Genomic DNA, 17,265 nt, shown 5'->3' with positions numbered 1-17,265 from the left:
CTGACCTATCCACTGTTGTAAAGTCGTGCCCTACTTCTTATAGATATTGCATGCATAGTTTGATGACTTAGGGGCTTGGTATTTTTGTCCATACTGATCTAAGCAAATGTCTATTCACTGTGACAGCACTTCAGAGAAATCATGTGTGCCCATATGACCTTCCTTAGACATCTATTCATGTCGCCGTGTTGTGAATTTGTGACCTGGAATGAAACATGTTGAAAGCCAAGTCCACTAATCCAGCCTGTCTGTGCCTTTACAGTTAGTAAGGGGCAAACTATTAGTATGTTCTTCTCTTTAACAGCAAGTGTTAGACATAATTATTGCCATTAGTGACTTTAAAAGAAAACTGGAATATAATTAATTTTTATGAGCCATTTCATTACTGCATGCCCAAATTATCTTAGAACGTATTAATACCTGTAATTAGTCAAATCTACATGTTCACTGTATACACTGATCCAAAAAATGAAAGGGTTATTCCCTTGTTCTCATATGGGAAAAATTGCTAAGTGCTTATAAAACAAGTTACTGGCCACTGCTGCAGTCTATGAGCAATGGCCGAACATGTGCAGTGCTTACGAGCTCTTTCCAGTAGAACATGTAAGGGCTGCTCTGAAGCTGTCTGAGATCACTGGAGTGTACTGTTGGCTCCCAATTCTAACCAGCTTTAGGGCGACTGTGGCAGCATCCCAGATAGGAAGCTGGGAGGCTGAAATGCAGTGCCTTACTGGCAAAGAAGATAGTAATAACCCTTTAAGGTAACACGTATTTCACTACAACCCAAAATCAGTGAAACTTTAGGAATATCAATATGACCAGTTAGAGAAAGGTCACACACTGCTGTTTGATATTGTTGACAGTGCATTTTCTGACTGTATGGTGTTTAGCAGGAACATTACAATAGGTGATCCACATTAATTAATTAGACCCATTAAAATTGGGTCACGCAGTCAAAAAAAATGCATTGTCTAAGGCTATGTGCCCACGTTGCATTTATGAAGCAGAAAATGCAAGTTCTCTCCCGGAAAAACGCATGCGGAATTCCGCACGCGTTTATCGCGCATTTTTCGCGCGTTTATCACGCGTTTTCCACATGCGGAATTGCCTTGCGTTTTTTATGCATTGGACAAAGGCAATTCCGCTTGCGGAAACGCAAAATTAAATGACATGCTGCAGATTTTTGAACGCGGCATAAACGCTGCGGAAAAATCCGCAGCATGTGCATAGAACTTGCGGAATCCCATTGGGGAACATGGGGTGCGGATATACATGCGTTTTTCAAGCGTTTACGCTGCGGAAATTCCGCAGCATATACGCTTGAAAAATGCTACGTGGGCACACAGCCTTAGCCTTGCTTGCTTATGCTTTGGTAGACATGACAACAAGTGCATTGGTCTCGAGAGAATGGAGCAGATACCAGAACATGGGCGATTACTGAAGAGCTGGAAAAAGCCATAGAAGGGCACCAACACAGCAGCAAGATCGGTATCTCCTCCTTTGTGTGAGGAGGATTGGGCGAAGTTCTGACAAAGTCTTGCAAAATGACTTCTAGAAGGCCAAAAACATTCGTTTTTCATAGCATACTGTCAGAGACAGATTTCATGACTCCTGTGCTGAAGGCCTAGAACTGTGCAGCATGACTGGCATTCGCCAGAGAACACCCGAATTCCCAGGTCTGCTATAGATGCCCCGTTCTTTTCATAGATGAGAGCAGGTTCACATTTAGCACATGTGACAGTCATGAAAGAGGAGATGCCCCTGTGAACATTATGCTGCCTACAACATCATCCAGCAAGATCATTTTGGCGGTGGGTCAAAGTTAGCCTGGGGAGGCATATCCTTAGAGGGTTGCACAAACTAGAAATAGAAAATTGTCAGCCACTAATAGGACCAAAGATCCCAGAAAGAGCAGAGGTTTAAGTGAGGAAAGCTCGGGTTATACTGAAGATTTTCTCACAAAACTATGTATCAATCTACTCAGCTTTCCCTGCTCCATAATATGGTGCCTGCAGCTTGGACGGCATTTTCCAGGTGACAGGTTCCCTTTAAGTGACACTGTAAGAGAAGGAGCTTGGTAGTTGCTCCTACCTATCTGTCACTTACTTTACAAGTTGCCTTGTTTTTATACAATCTGTACATACTGTACAATTAAATTGACATTAACATAATGATTGTGACATTGCACAAAAGACTGAGCAATTAGAGAGTACGGTAGTAGTAGTAGTTGTAGGGTATACTAGTGAGTTCAATGCATTCCTGAAAAGGCTTCCCCCCCACCGCACCCTGTCCCTATAATGTTCTGCATTTACAAGGTGTACAGAAATGATGTCCCCTTAAAATGGACAGTGTTTAATCTAACAAGAACAAGTGGTCCCACAAGATCTGGTATCTGGGAAGTGCAGCTGAAGGTGCTTTATTACAAAAGGTAGAAAGTACCCAGCATGTACAGAACACATGACGTCTAGGTATAAATACTTCCTACTTTCTGACTTCATCCAGTATGATTTGAATGGCAAATACCCCAGAAATCTAGATAGTGGGACGTAGACTTCCTTGTGCGGCCGGTCAGACACAATGCTGCTGGAGATCTGCCTCTTCAGCATCAGCAGCACTCAGCCTGATCTGTCTGAGTCAGTGCATTACATTTACCCAAGCCCTCTTCTTATATGAGCAGCACGGCTTCCTGGATTCACAGTCACAAACACTGTCTGGGATGGGAACTGCAATATATAAGCTTTCCAGCAAAATCAAAGTCCAGGTCAAGAAGAGCAAAGCCTCAGGTAGGTGTCCAGATGAATGTAGTCATACAATAATAAGATGCTAGAAGAAGGATAATACCACTAATGAGATCATGGTTAATGCCGGGGTGATATCTGATTTATAGGTTTCCTCAATAGTAGATGTTCTGATGATATATTGTAGTGTAGTAGTTACTGGGCTGGTGATCTAGAAGGGAAGGCATGTTATATATTCTCTCCATATGCTGCAATATACTCTTTATAATGTTGAACTCAATTGAAACCATCACAAACATATATGTAGCACGTCCACTCATTACTTTGTATCCAGTGTCCCCAAATAATGCTTTGATTTACCCTGCAACTAATTGTATGTCGGCTTCTGTGAATAGTAATGGCTGGGGTAAACTTTTAGGGAATGGGAATATTAATGACATAGAAGGAATATGCAGAATCATCCCTGCCATATTTCTGTGTATGCCATAGTCTTACATATTTGTTGTATTCAATATACAGCAACGCATAGTTGGAAATGAATTATGCATTAGAAGCAAAACGTTACTGTGTAGTGCATGCTTACTTTATTTCATGATGTCATTCGTTATGGCTAATCCTGAACACGTACCTGGTAAGCAGTTTTCTGAACTATTAATCCTCTGCATATGTGATTTATATACAATATCTAATGTATTTCTAAACATCTCATTATTGAAAAATGTAATATTTTATAAGCCCAATTTATTCATATTTTATACTTTGCTAATATAGTGCCATCATATTCCACAACACTTTACAGACATTATCATCACTGTCCCCATTGGGGCTCACAATCTACATTCCCTATCAGTATGTCTTTGGAATGTGGGAGGAAACCAGAGAACCCAGAGGAAACCCACGCAAACACGAGGAGAACATACAAACTCCTTGCAGATATGGTCCTTGGTGGGATTTGGTCCCTGTACCCCAGATTTGCAAAGCTACAGTCCTAACCATTGAGCCACCGTGCCTCCTACTATATGTCATTTTTAATGAAGGTCTACCCAACTTTAAGAAGTGAAGCCATGGAGCTAGGCCTTGTAGAAGTGGCAACATGCTACTTAATCAGTTCCAAGGAATAACAAAGAGGATGCCTACTACTTTCTTTGTGTGTGTTTACCCTTTGCACAATAATGGCATAAGTACACGGCATTGCCACATGCACAATCCTAGCTTGCCTGCCCACAGACTTGCTAAGGTTTGATATCATGGACCATTCGACACGGAGCGTACTAGTGCACAGTGTAGTCTACCCTTGTGGTCTTGTTGCTAGAAGCCATTGCTATCACGTGGAGGAGCACAATATTACTGCTTGTTTTTCCAACTAGAAAACATTACACGATTCATTGAAGTCAGTGGTTTTCAATTGTCCTCAGTGGATATCATCACAGCAAAGACCTCGATGACAGTTACATAGGACAGGGCGTCTAGGATATCTACAGCAATGTCTGTTTATCCTACTAGTCGTGTTCTTTCCACCATTCTAACTTGGATAAGTATATTCATTGGTTTTGTATAAACATTCTCTGAATTTTGTGTGACAGAGAACAAAATTGCATGCAAAGATTAAACAGGGACATTCCAGATGTTGGAAGCCGCTATGTGGTAGGTGATACCCCACAACTGGTCTAGACGTGTAGCTTCTATGCAAGCAATTTCTTGTCTCCAGTGGTTATAAAGACTCGTGTTAGAACCAGTTGACTCACCTATACATGTGGAGACAATGGTTAATTATCAGATGTTTATTAGTAAGCAGCAGGGACACACTGCGCTTTAGCTACTGAAAGGTGTATACATGAAGCATACATGCGACAGCGGCCACAGTCTGACTGCACACTGTGGCATCTGTCCACCATAGAAGTCCATTGAAAAATACATTTATACTGCTTGGTATACTTCGTTTTGAGGTGGCTCTATGTATAAGAAATCTCAGCCTTAGGTACTTTCCTATGCATTTTAATAGATGCTATGCATAAGCAAACCAGTCACCTGGAAGCCAAAAGGACACTCTTCTGACCTCCATCTAGTGTAGTGGTCCCAACCTTTCTTGCCTTGAGAGCCATATTCAGCCATCCCGCAGTAGTAACACCCGGAGCGCCCCCATGATCAGTAAAATGATAATCAAAGCTTCCCCACAGAAAGCACACCAAAAACTTGTGTCCCTGTCTCTTATAGGCAGTACACGTACATCCAAAGGTTCCTACTCTACCCCATGTTGTATTTTTGCATCAAGAACACACTCCCACCACACTATTGCTTCAAACACCCCTCTAACTGGCAATTTCATTTTATCTCCAACTTACCATATTTATCTCTTCATCATATTTTTCTCTTCTGTGAAGGACTACTCAGAAAAGTATATATTTGTTACCTGGAATGGTTCTTTAATAGGACATATAAGACATTTGTATCAAGTTCCACTGCGGTGATTGCATAAATGGATAGTAATAAATGGTCTTCTACTATAAACTGCATCTTACCACTAATTTTAGATTGGAAATTTACTTCCAACCTAAAATCTGAGGTCTACAGAATTATTGGAAGCAAGGTTATATTTAAACAGGAGACCTCCATGCTGGTGGTTGTTCATGTCATGACATCTCTGTATCTGGAGACAAATGGGTAGAATAAAGCTGGCCATTGACATTAGATGGCTGTTGGCCATCCACATTACAGGGCTGTTGGCCATCCACATTAGAGAGCTGTTGACCATCCACATTAGAGGGCTGTTGGCCATCTAATTGGCCAATCATTTGGCCAACAGCCATTTAAGCCGATACCTGTGTTCTCTATGAGAAAGCCACCGACTGACGCATTGGCCGGCGGCTTGTCTCAGGGAGAACATCTCTCCTGACCATCAGTGGGCAGGTGGCTCATGCACATTTAACCATGGGCCAAGCACGTTGATATTGGCAGGGTCTGCCAACAGTAATGTGTATGGGGGCCTTAAGTTAAAATCAAATAGCTGCGTTGTACATACCCAGATTTGCTCTTGAGCTACCCAGATTTGCTCTTGAGCATTTCAGGAGTCAAGTTAGAGTATGGTTGATCTGACTTTTTTCGTCCAAGAGCCACATTGTTACATTGCAATACTTTCTAGGGTCGCAGAAAATCTTAAAGGGGTATTCCAATCTGACAATACATGACATTAATATATGATAAGTCGAGGAGACTTTCACCAACTTGAAGAATAGGAATTCCCTGCTCATTTGGCACTAGAGGAAAGGAGTTGAAATGATTAAACATGAGCACATCTATCTCCATTGTAGATATCTGTAACCTAAACAGCCAAACTTTACACATCCCTCAAACTATGACAGAGAGTTACATTCAGGCACAAATTTGTTTTTCTCTCTAGTACTGAACGAAGAGGAGTTCCAAATATGAGGGTGCTAGAGATGGCTGGGGCTGCACAAATAAACATTGCAGGCCCCATGTGGCCCTCGGGCTGCAGATTGTACACCCCTGCATTAGAGGCAATGTTTAGCCTTCTGATAATCAGCCAAATACGCCAAGATTCTTAGAAAAGAACTTCTGTCCAACTCAATTAGACCTGTGTCAGAGCATACCTTACATAACATACAAAATAACCACATAGTGAACCAACCAATAGACGTGGAATATTCTAAAGCAAACACAAACCTGTCCTGTACATCATCTATCTACACAGGGATGGCGAACAGCATAATACCATGGTGGTTAGATTTGTCTGCCCGGTTGTTGCACATGTCCAGGTTATTTCTGCCACTGTGCTGTATATTTCTGTACCAAGATAGCTATGGCTTTGTTTATAAAGGGAAGTAAAGGGTGTAGTTATCTCACCGCTCTAAGCCAAGATCTGCCATATTGTACAATGATAGCCTTCTTTACTACGCTGTTCTTCCTGTGTTATATCATCTAGTAGAACAATCACTACTGAAATCAATATAGAATATGTTAAGAATTTTTTTTTAAACTAATGGTTAAAAAATGGAATTTTATGGCCCATTTCCATAGGCGATTTCAGGCTATTACTGAGCAACAATGAAGTACGGTATATTCACGCCGTTTGGCATTTGTTTTCTGGCCTGTTTGCACAGGCTGACTAGCAATGTGGGGGATAGAAGGATAGCTAATACAATCGTTCTGTCCCAAAATACAGGGTCATGTTATCAGCAGGGCATCGCCTACTTACATGGAGTGATGTGCTGTCGATATTGATTATTTTTATGCATGCAGAAATATCAAAACACCCTACAAATGGGTGTTTTGTTCATTTTTGGGGTGATTGCTGGCCAGTTTACATTGGCAGAAAATCTAGAACAAGCGTTGCTACAAATGCTCATTTGGAGATTATCAGCGTCAGTTAAGGGGCCGTATCACTGTATTTCAGCACAGCTTTCTAATATAACTGCTATATTGGTGTGAAGAGGCTGATCCTGAAAATGTAAATGGTTTTGCTATTCACTACAATTCCCCTGCTATGATCCCTCAACACCTAGCATTGTAAAGCCAATTCTAGGGGTCCTGCATATGTGAATTGAGCTGATAGGGCCCATCCATCCCTTGTGCAGTTTCTCTGATGTCACCAGCCATCCTGAACATGTGTGCTGAGTAGTATGTAATGTAGACCAAGAGCTGTCATGTGTAACTATTCACAATGCAGGCCAGAGAAGAGTGGTGAATACAATATTTGAATAGATCGCATAGTCTTTTATACCTTCAGATCATTGCATCAGTTTGTGAAAATAAAACATGGTCATAGAATTACCATTAAGAAGTGAACTGATAATATTTCTTGAAATTTTAAGAAAAAATAGCTATTAGCCTATTAATTATCCTTGTCTTTTCTGTTATGCCTCATGTGACTTATGCTGACTGTGCATGGCTCTGTCCCATAGTCTTATACCCCAGAAATTTGGTCCTAGACGATGATGTAATGAACATTTTTGACAAATAAAAGTTGTCATTATTGCACACAGATTCCAACTTCAACAAAATACTAAATCTTTGCACAATAAGCCAATTTCTTTAGTTTTCTCATAGAATGCTAAGTAATCTTGTGACAATTATTGCTACCAAAGACAAGCCGATGTCTTATGAATTGCCAGCATTGGCTTTTTCTTCCATTGTATGGTGCAATCTAAAATATAAACCAAGCCACAACTCTTAAACACAAGCTATCATCAGAAAATGACCTTTTGTTTTTTTTTTACATATCATAATGTGCATTAAGAATTCAAAATGGAAATCTTGCAATTTTCACACTGAACACTGGTGCTTTTTTAGACTATAACTTCCCATTGTTTCAGGAAACAACAAATGTACATAGACACAATGGTCAGACGACGAGTACCTTTTATAATAAAATGTCTAATGAGTGTGTGCAAAGGTAATTGTGAAGGGAATTGTGATATCAATTATTGTGATTGGTGGATCCTGTGTTATCAGCTGTTTATAGAGGTGTCACTTGTAATTATAACCCTGCCTCTGATGATAAGGAAACTGCTGTAAAGTCTTCCTGAAAGGACAGGACTCTGTGTTTAGAAAAAAAAAAACTGTGCCAGTGCAAAAATTGCAAGATTGCTAATTTTGTTTTTAATAAACATATGAAAGAAATAATAAATTGGCAATTAAAAAAAACACATGTAGCAAAAAAATCAGATTTAAGCATTAGGTAATTTCTTTCTTTAAAGAGGATATCGGGACTTTAGAAAAAAGGGATGTAGTTGCAAACACCTGGCGCCGGTCATTGACCACTGCTGGCTGAGATTCAGCTGTCAACAGAGTAGACGTTTCTCTACCTGACAGCAGGTTTCCCCCAATTAGGCAGCGGAGAGCCAGCTGTCAATCATTATGACACTAGTAGTCCCTCCCTGACAACAGGAAGAAAAACTGCCGCTATGTTGATGTGACATCAGCGGAAGTCTGTGACCGCTCTGTGCCGGCGGAGAACGGCTCCAGGTAGCAACTACCTGCCTGTTAGCGCTTAGGCACTTTTTTTTTTTAAAGTCCGGGTATGCCCTTTAAGATAAGTCTTATTAAATATCCCAATGGACTCCTGGGAATTAAACAAAAGTGGACTTGGAATGGAATGCTCTTAGTCATAATACATGAAAACTATGGTGATTCTGTGGCTGTGATATGCTTACTTATACTTTTATACATATATTAAAATATTTATACCCATAAAATACCTTTTTTGTTTCATGTATTTCAAAGTGCTTAACATTTCTTACATCTTCTTGACTATTTCAGATTGTAAATACACATGCCATTCTCATTGCCAAGGACAGGTGCAATTAAATTGTGAGCCGAATGGAAAATTAATGGAATGTTTACCTGCTTACGACACATTGGACCACTCCAATAACAATGATAAGGTAATCATTTTATTCTATAAAAAGCTGTACTTGTATTACCATGCATATTTTTTTAATTTACAAAAATTTGCTGGTTTGTGATGCCCATACTTTTCTCTTTTGTTTGCTTGTATATACATGTATGCAGACCATCCGAACAATCCAAACAATTAGGGTATGTATATATATATATATATATATATATATATATATATATATATATATATATATGCAGTGCATTGTGAAAGTATTTGGCCCCCTTGAACTTTTCTACCTTTTGCCACATTTCTGGCTTCAAACATAAAGATATAAAATTCTAATTTTTTTGGGAAGAATCAACAACAAGTGGGACACAATCGTGAAGTGGAACAAAATTTATTGGATATTTTAAACTTTTTTTTAACAAATTAAAAACTGAAAAGTGGGGCGTGCAATATTATTCGGCCCCTTTACCTTCAGTGCAGCAAACTCACTCCAGAAGTTCAGTGAGGATCTCTGAATGATCCAATGTTGTCCTAAATGACTGGTAATGATGATAAATAGAATCCACCTGTGTGTAATCAAGTCTCCGTATAAATTCACCTGCTCTGTGATAGTCTCAGGGTTCTATTTCAAGTGCAGAGAGCATCATGAAGACCAAGGAACACACCAGGCAGGTCCGAGATACTGTTGTGGTGAAGTTTAAAGCCGAATTTGGATACAAAAAGATTTCCCAAGTTTTAAACATCTCAAGGAGCACTGTGCAAGCGATCATATTGAAATGGAAGGAGTATCAGACCACTGCAAATCTACCAGGACCCGGCCGTCCCTCTAAACTTTCATCTCGAACAGGGAGAAGACTGATCAGAGATGCAGCCAAAAGGCCCATGATCACTCTGGATGAACTGCAGAGATCTACAGCTGAGGTGGGAGAGTCTGTCCATAGGACAACAGTCGTACACTGCACAAATCTGGCCTTTATGGAAGAGTGGCAAGAAGAAAGCCATTTCTCAAAAAATATCCATAAAAAGTCTCATTTGAAGCTTGGTACAAGCCACATGGGAGACACACCAAACATGTGGAATAAGGTGCTCTGGTCAGATGAAACCAAAATCGAACTTTTTGGCCACAATGCAAAACGATATGTTTGGCGTAAAAGCAACACAGCTCATCACCCTCAAAACACCATCCCCACTGTCAAACATGGTGGTGGCAGCATCATGGTTTGGGCCTGCTTTTCTTCAGCAGGGATAGGGAAGATGGTTAAAATTGATGGGAAGATGGACAGAGCCAAATACAGGACCATTCTGGAAGAAAACCTGTTGGAGTCTGCAAAAGACCTGAGACTGGGACGGAGATTTATCTTCCAACAAGACAATGATCCCAAACATAAAGCAAAATCTACAATGGAATGGTTCAAAAATAAACGTATCCAGGTGTTAGAATGGCCAAGTCAAAGTCCAGACCTGAATCCAATCGAGAATCTGTGGAAAGAGCTGAAAACTGCTGTTCACAAACGCCCTCCATCCAACCTCAATGAGCTCGAGCTGTTTTGCAAGGAAGTATGGGCAAGAATTTCAGCCTCTTGATGTGCAAAACTGATAGAGACATACCCCAAGCGACTTGCAGCTGTAATTGCAGCAAAAGGTGGCGCTACAAAGTATTAACTCAAGGGGGCCGAATAATATTGCACGCCCCACTTTTCAGTTTTTAATTTGTTAAAAAAGTTTAAAATATCCAATAAATTTCGTTCCACTTCACGATTGTGTCCCACTTGTTGTTGATTCTTCCCCCAAAAATTAGAATTTTATATCTTTACTAGATGGTGGCCCGATTCTAACGCATCAGGTATTCTAGCATATGTCTCCCGACCCTCCTATATAATGCCCCATGCAGGAAGTCACATCCCCCCTATATAATACCCCATGCAGGATGTCACTTGTTCCCCCATATAATACCCCATGTAGGATGTCACCTCTCCCCCCATATAATGCCCCATGCAGGCTGTCACATCCCCCTATATAATACCCCATGCAGGATGTCACCTCTCCCCCATATAATGCCCCATGTAGGATGTCACCTCTCCCCCATATAATACCCCATGCAGGATGTCACCTCTCCCCCATATAATGTCCCATGTAGGATGTCACCTCTCCTCCCATATAATGGCCCATGCAGGATGTCACCTCTCCCCCCATATAATGCCCCATGCAGGCTGTCACATCCCCCCTATATAATACCCCATGCAGGATGTCCCATCCCCCCATAGTGCCCCATGCTGGTCCCCTATGGCCCCATACAAAAAAAAAAAAAATCCAATACTCACCTCACTGCTTCTCTGGACTCGAGCGCAGCTGGCATCTTCACGCTGTGCGCTGTGACCGGTCAGGAGAGAGCGCGGTGTAAAGACGTCACCGCGCCCTCTGACCTGAGACGTCACAGAGCATCAGCGGAAGACACAGGAGCTGCTGCGGAGGCACGGGGAGGGGTAAGTATGACGCCGGTGCCAGGGTCCTGATCGAGCGGGAGGAGGGACGGGAGGAGAGGGGAGGGACGGGAGGGGAGAGTAGGGGAGGGGAGGGGTAAGTATGACGCCGGGTGCCGGGGTCCTGATGGAGGGGAGAGGAGAGGAGGGGAGAGGAGGGGAAGGGAGGGGCGTCACACTTGTCCTCGGGAGATAAGCGGCCGCAGCCGCTGATCTGCCGACGTTAGCCGCATGTAGGTCAGCGGCGCCTCCGGTCGGGGGACTTATGCTGCGAGCAGCCGGGTGCATCTCCCGGCTGCATCGCCACTGACCTCCGTGCCGCACATGAGCCGCTAACGGCCGCCATGTTTTTCTGAAATGCCGCGTCGCTGATTGGCCGCGGCCGGACCAATCAGCGACCCAGGATTTCCAGGACAGACAGACAGATGGGATAAGACAATTATATAGATAGATGTTTGAAGCCAGAAATGTGGCAAAAGGTAGAAAAGTTCTAGGGGGCCAAATACTTTCACAATGCACTGTATACACTGCTCAAAAGGGAACACTTAAACAACAGAATATAACTCCAAGTAAATCAAACTTCTGTGAAATCAAACTGTCCACTTAGGAAGCAACACTGATTGACAATCAATTTCACATGCTGTTGTGCAAATGGAATAGACAATAGATGGAAATTATTGGCAATTATCAAGACACGCTCAATAAAGGAGTGGTTCTGCAGGTGGGGACCACAGACCACATCTCAGTACCAATGCTTTCTGGCTGATGTTTTGGTCACTTTTGAATGTTGGTTGTGCTTTCACACTCGTGGTAGCATGAGACGGACTCTACAACCCACAGAAGTTGCCAGGTAGTGCAGCTCATCCAGGATGGCACATCAATGCGAGCTGTGGCAAGAAGGTATGCTGTGTCTGTCAGAGTTGTGTCCAGAGGCTGTAGGCGCTACCAGGAGACAGGCCAGTACACCAGGAGACATGGAGGGGACCGTAGGAGGGCAACAACCCAGCAGCAGGACCCCTACATCCGCCTTTGTGCAAGGAGGAACAGGAGGAGCACTGCCAGAGCCCTGCAAAATGACCTCCAGCAGGCCACAAATGTGCATGTGACGCGCCCCCTGGGCCTGTGCTGTGTAGGGGATACCCGGAGCCGGATCGCTGGGGGTTGTAGTCCTCCGTGGCTGTGACCCGGTCCGTGCCCAGGGCGGTCAAACCAGTGGCAGTATTAGTAATGTGACAAATGTCCGACTACGCCACCCGTGGATTGCGGTTAGTGGGGACCGCCGCTGCGCTGCAGACCGCTGAGGCTGATGTTATATGCGCAGCCAAGTATGGGATGACTCCCCACGGGAGGAGTATAGCCTCAGGGCAGTTAGTGTGGAGATGATGGGAGTGATGGTGTGAGCGTCCCAGTACTGATGGTGCTGGTGCGGCGATGAAACACAGAGACGTGGGGCTGCAGTTTCCAATGCTTTACTCACAGTTGTTATTCGTGTCAATTTTGCAGGCGATGACTGCCCAAGCCGTGCTGCGTCCACCAGGCAAGGGGCTCGACCCACTCCCAGGCAATTCCAGAGCGTGGCACAGGGCTCCCTTCTCTTCCCTTCTCTGGCCGTCCTCACCACTGACCCACCTTTGTCCAGCTCCCTCGGGCCTTCTCTTGGCGAAACCTATCTCCGGTTTCCCTGACCCTATGTGGTATGCTTTCCTGGTGGATGTAGTGAGGGGTCGCACCAAGATGTGGTCACAACCTCCGGTCTTTGGCTGAGGAATCTGTTGCCTCCACCAATTTGGGTTCCGGTACCCTGCTCTGCCAACCCTTCACCCGCAATCTCCTGGGCCTATGTGGTTCCTTCTGTCCTCGTGTCTCTGGGCCTTTCTCTGTGTTCAAGTTCCCTTATCTCCTTTCTGTTCCAGTTCCAGTTCCTACTTCTCCTTCTCCTCTCAGGCTCCAGCCTCTTCTCTAGGCCTGCCTCTGGAGCAGCACCCAGCCTGAGCTGTTGCTCCCTGTCTGCTCTCCTCACAGACTGCACTGAACTGGACCCTGTCCTAAGATGGTGCCCACCTTATATACCTCCCTTATGTGTGAGCCCAGGTGACTAGCAACCAATGGGCTCCTACCTATGCCCAGAGACCCACCCCTATCTGCTCCTACACCACTGGGTTTTCCTTCCCCTCCCCACTCCAGATAGGGACAGATGCTGTCGTGCCTGCACTCCTGTCTCGTGGGAGCACCGTTGACCTGTCCCTCGGAAATGGGGTGTGTGTGGTGCATGCAGCTAACGAGTCCTGGTCCACACTCCATCCTTACCCGGGAGTGGAATATCACACCTCTGGTTTGAGGTGCAATACCCCTGTAGCAGCCGAGCCCTCGGGGTGCTACACATGTGTCTGCACAAACGGTTATAAACCGACTCCATGAGGGTGGTATGAGGGCCCGACGTCCACAGATGGGGGTTGTGCTCACAGCCCAACACCGTGCAGGGCACTTGGCATTTGCCACAGAACACCAGGATTGGCAAAGTCGCCACTGGTGCCCTGTGCTCTTCACAGATGAAAGCAGGTTCACACTGAGCACATGTGACAGACGTGACAGAGTCTGGAGACGCCGAGGAGAGCGATCTGCTGCCTGCAACATCCTTCAGCTTGACCGGTTTGGCAGTGGGTCAGTAATGGTGTGGGGTCGCATTTCTTTGGAGGGCCGCACAGCCCTCCATGTGCTCCCCAGAGGTAGCCTGACTGCCATGAGCACATCTGGGACATCATATCTCGCTCCATCCACAGACTGTCCAGGAGTTGGCGGATGCTTTAGTCCAGGTCTGGGAGGTGATCCCACAGGAGACCATCCGCAACCTCATCAGGAGCATGCCCAGGCATCGTAGGGAGGTCATACAGGCACGTGGAGGCCACACACAATACTGAGCCTCATTTTGACTTGTTTTAAGGACATTACATCAAAGTTGGATCAGCCTGTAGTGTGTTTTTCCACTTTAATTTTGGGGGTGACTCCAAATTCAGGCCTCCATTGGTTAATAAATTTGATTTCCATTGATGATTATTGTGTGATTTTGTTGTCAGCACATTCAACTTTGTACAGAACAAAGTATTCAATGAGAATATTTCATTCATTCAGATCTAGGATGTGTTATTTGAGTGTTCCCTTTATTTTTTTGAGCAGTGTATATACAATAAGATAATATACCGTGTAGATATACAATTGATGAGAAAATGGTGGTGCCCTCAGTGACTAATCCATAGTTACATTACAATACACGTGTTGCGTGTGCCCAGCAGCTGTTTTACTTTATGTACATTTACATAGCAATTTCACTTTTTATCTCTGACAACCTAACTAAAAATATATCATAAAAAGGTAAAATAATTGTAAAAATTTGAAATATTAATGGTTTCATTTTTTAAATATATGTAATTTTTATGGTATAAAAAATGATCAAAAATGCTTTGATACAGTGGGTAAAAAAAGTATTTAGTTAGCCACCAATTGTGCAAGTTCTCCCACTTAATAAGATGGTGGAGGCCTGTAATTGACATCATAGGTAGACCTCAACTATGAGAGACAAAATGAGAAAATCCTGAAAATAACATTGTCTGATTTGGAAAGAAATTTTTTTCAAATTTTGGTGGAAAATAAGTATTTGGTCAATTATAAAAGTTCATCTCAATACTTTGTTATATATCCTTTGTTGGCAATGACAGAGGTCAAACGTTTTCTGTAAGTCTTCACAAGTTTTTTTTCTGTTTATGACATTTCCCGTAAATGGTTAATTAATTGTAATTAATTGACATTTTAATAGACTGGATACCAATTCTGTATGTTTTTTATTTTACTTTTTTAATGGGGCAGAAGGGGTGAATTCTTTTTAATTTAACCAAGGTCGGCGTTAGGCAGGGCAGGCGCAGGGGCGGCTGTGTCCAAAGGAAAGCTGCTCCTGGGCAAGCTTGCCACTCATCTTTCCCAGGAACATATAGTTTCTTCAGCCATTGTTGTATATGTTCATGGGAGAGCTGGCTCCAAGCTTTCCCAGTAAGGGTCTGTGCACATGGTCAGGAATGGCTGCAGATTGGACACAGCTCACTTGTGCTGCGTGCAATCCGCAGCGGCCAGATGTTACAGCATAGTGGATGGGACTTCAAGAAATCCAATGCCCACTATGCGTCTCCGTGCTCCTGCGGATCACCCGCGGACATGAACATGCGGCGCGTCTTCACAGACCGCAGCGTGTCAATTTCTCTTGCGGAGTCGCTAGTCTCCGCAAGAGAAATTCTATCAGTGTAATGTATAGGATGCGGTGAATCCAGATGGTTCAATGAACACATGCGGATTAACCTGCGTGCAGCGCTTTGGACGCAGAATAAAGTATACGGTGTTCAAAGCGCTGCCAATACCGACCGTGTGCACATACCCTAACAGATGCAACTAACAGCAACCAAATAATTTATCTGTTACTGGGAGAACTTACCACCTAAGCTTTCCCAGGACAGATACAACTAACAGCAGTTAAAAATCATAACATAGGAGGAGTCATTAGAGAGGGGGTTTGTGTAATTTGCATTACCCTGATGAGGCATTAGAGAGAGGGTGGTGTAATTTGCACCCCCAACGCCGATTCTGGTTACCGCTCACTGGCAATTACAATGATCCGAGTGGAGCAGTCATATCATTGCCTGCTACAGTGCTCTGATCACAGTAATTACTTGTGATCTATAACAGCAGGTTCGGGCACCAGGGCTGTGGTGGTGACTTCATTCAGTGTCCTGTTCTCACCAGTACAGCCCTAGTTCCCAGACCTGATGAGCACTCACTAGATATTACTGTGACATGAGCGCTGCATCTGGCAAAGATTTGACTGCTCCGCTCTGATCACGGTAAGTGGCACTGATAGAGGGAAATTGTAGCCCAGTGCACAGCTGTCGAGCTACAATAAAATGGCGCCGGGCTCCACCTACAGCTTTGAACTGAGCTTGCCGGAAAGGGGGGGGGGGGGGCACAGTTCACACCTGAACTGGCCACAGCAAAGGAAATAGGGTTCAACACCGACCTCAGTCCCCTATAGCCTGTGTCTACCGTATTAGTTTTATGTAAGTGTTGTTCTCTGGCACTTTCACAGCGGAAAATAAAATTGGCAGCCCCCAGTGGATGAAGTAGTAAATAATAATAATAATAATAAAAAAATATATTAAAAAACTTAATTTTATAAAGTTATAAATAAACATTTTTAAATAAATAGAAAACATAGAAAAGTAATTGTGAGACATTTCCTCTAATCATTTATTAATCACTCTGTGAAATCTCGTATCATAGCTGGAAGGGGCTTTTATAGATGAGCCGTGCATTACATATGATTTCTGATAAATCAGTAGTGGAAGAGAGAATGACTGTTGTTTTATCTGAGAGACCTTGGTAATATCAGTAGAGAAGACAAAGAACACATCAACATATGATTAGTGATTCTTCCTTCAACGCGATCAATAGCCACAAAAATAACCAGGTAATTGCTTTAAGGACATCACAGAATTTCCATTAGCCATGGTCGGCTTCCTTTCCTATAAGCTTAGCAGTGTAATAATTACAGGAGTAATAAAGAACGCCAAGTTGTGCTTTGTCTGCACTACAGCTTTGATTCTGCTGAAAAAAAGCAAGAAGGTTTTTCTGCCATGAAATCTAT

General features: G+C 43.3%; 1 protein-coding gene across 3 annotated transcripts in view; it reads left to right on the top strand.

Annotated features, from left to right (window-relative positions):
* Positions 1-17,265, top strand: part of RASSF3 (Ras association domain family member 3) — a 257,278-nt gene that overhangs the window by 83,102 nt on the left and 156,911 nt on the right. For 2 of the 3 annotated variants that reach the window (XM_073651723.1, XM_073651724.1), the window contains exon 2: positions 9,015-9,139. In XM_073651723.1, coding sequence (XP_073507824.1) covers positions 9,015-9,139 — 125 coding nt within the window. Of the gene's footprint in view, positions 1-2,701; positions 2,784-9,014; positions 9,140-17,265 lie in introns of those variants that run through there. The other variant, XM_073651725.1, reaches the window with a different exon arrangement.

Source organism: Phyllobates terribilis, unplaced genomic scaffold (assembly GCF_046119375.1).
Source record: "Phyllobates terribilis strain yellow unplaced genomic scaffold, ASM4611937v1 Scaffold_11__3_contigs__length_659146591, whole genome shotgun sequence".
NCBI classification, from domain to species: Eukaryota; Metazoa; Chordata; class Amphibia; order Anura; family Dendrobatidae; genus Phyllobates; species Phyllobates terribilis.
This window is presented reverse-complemented; position numbering and strand designations above follow the sequence as displayed.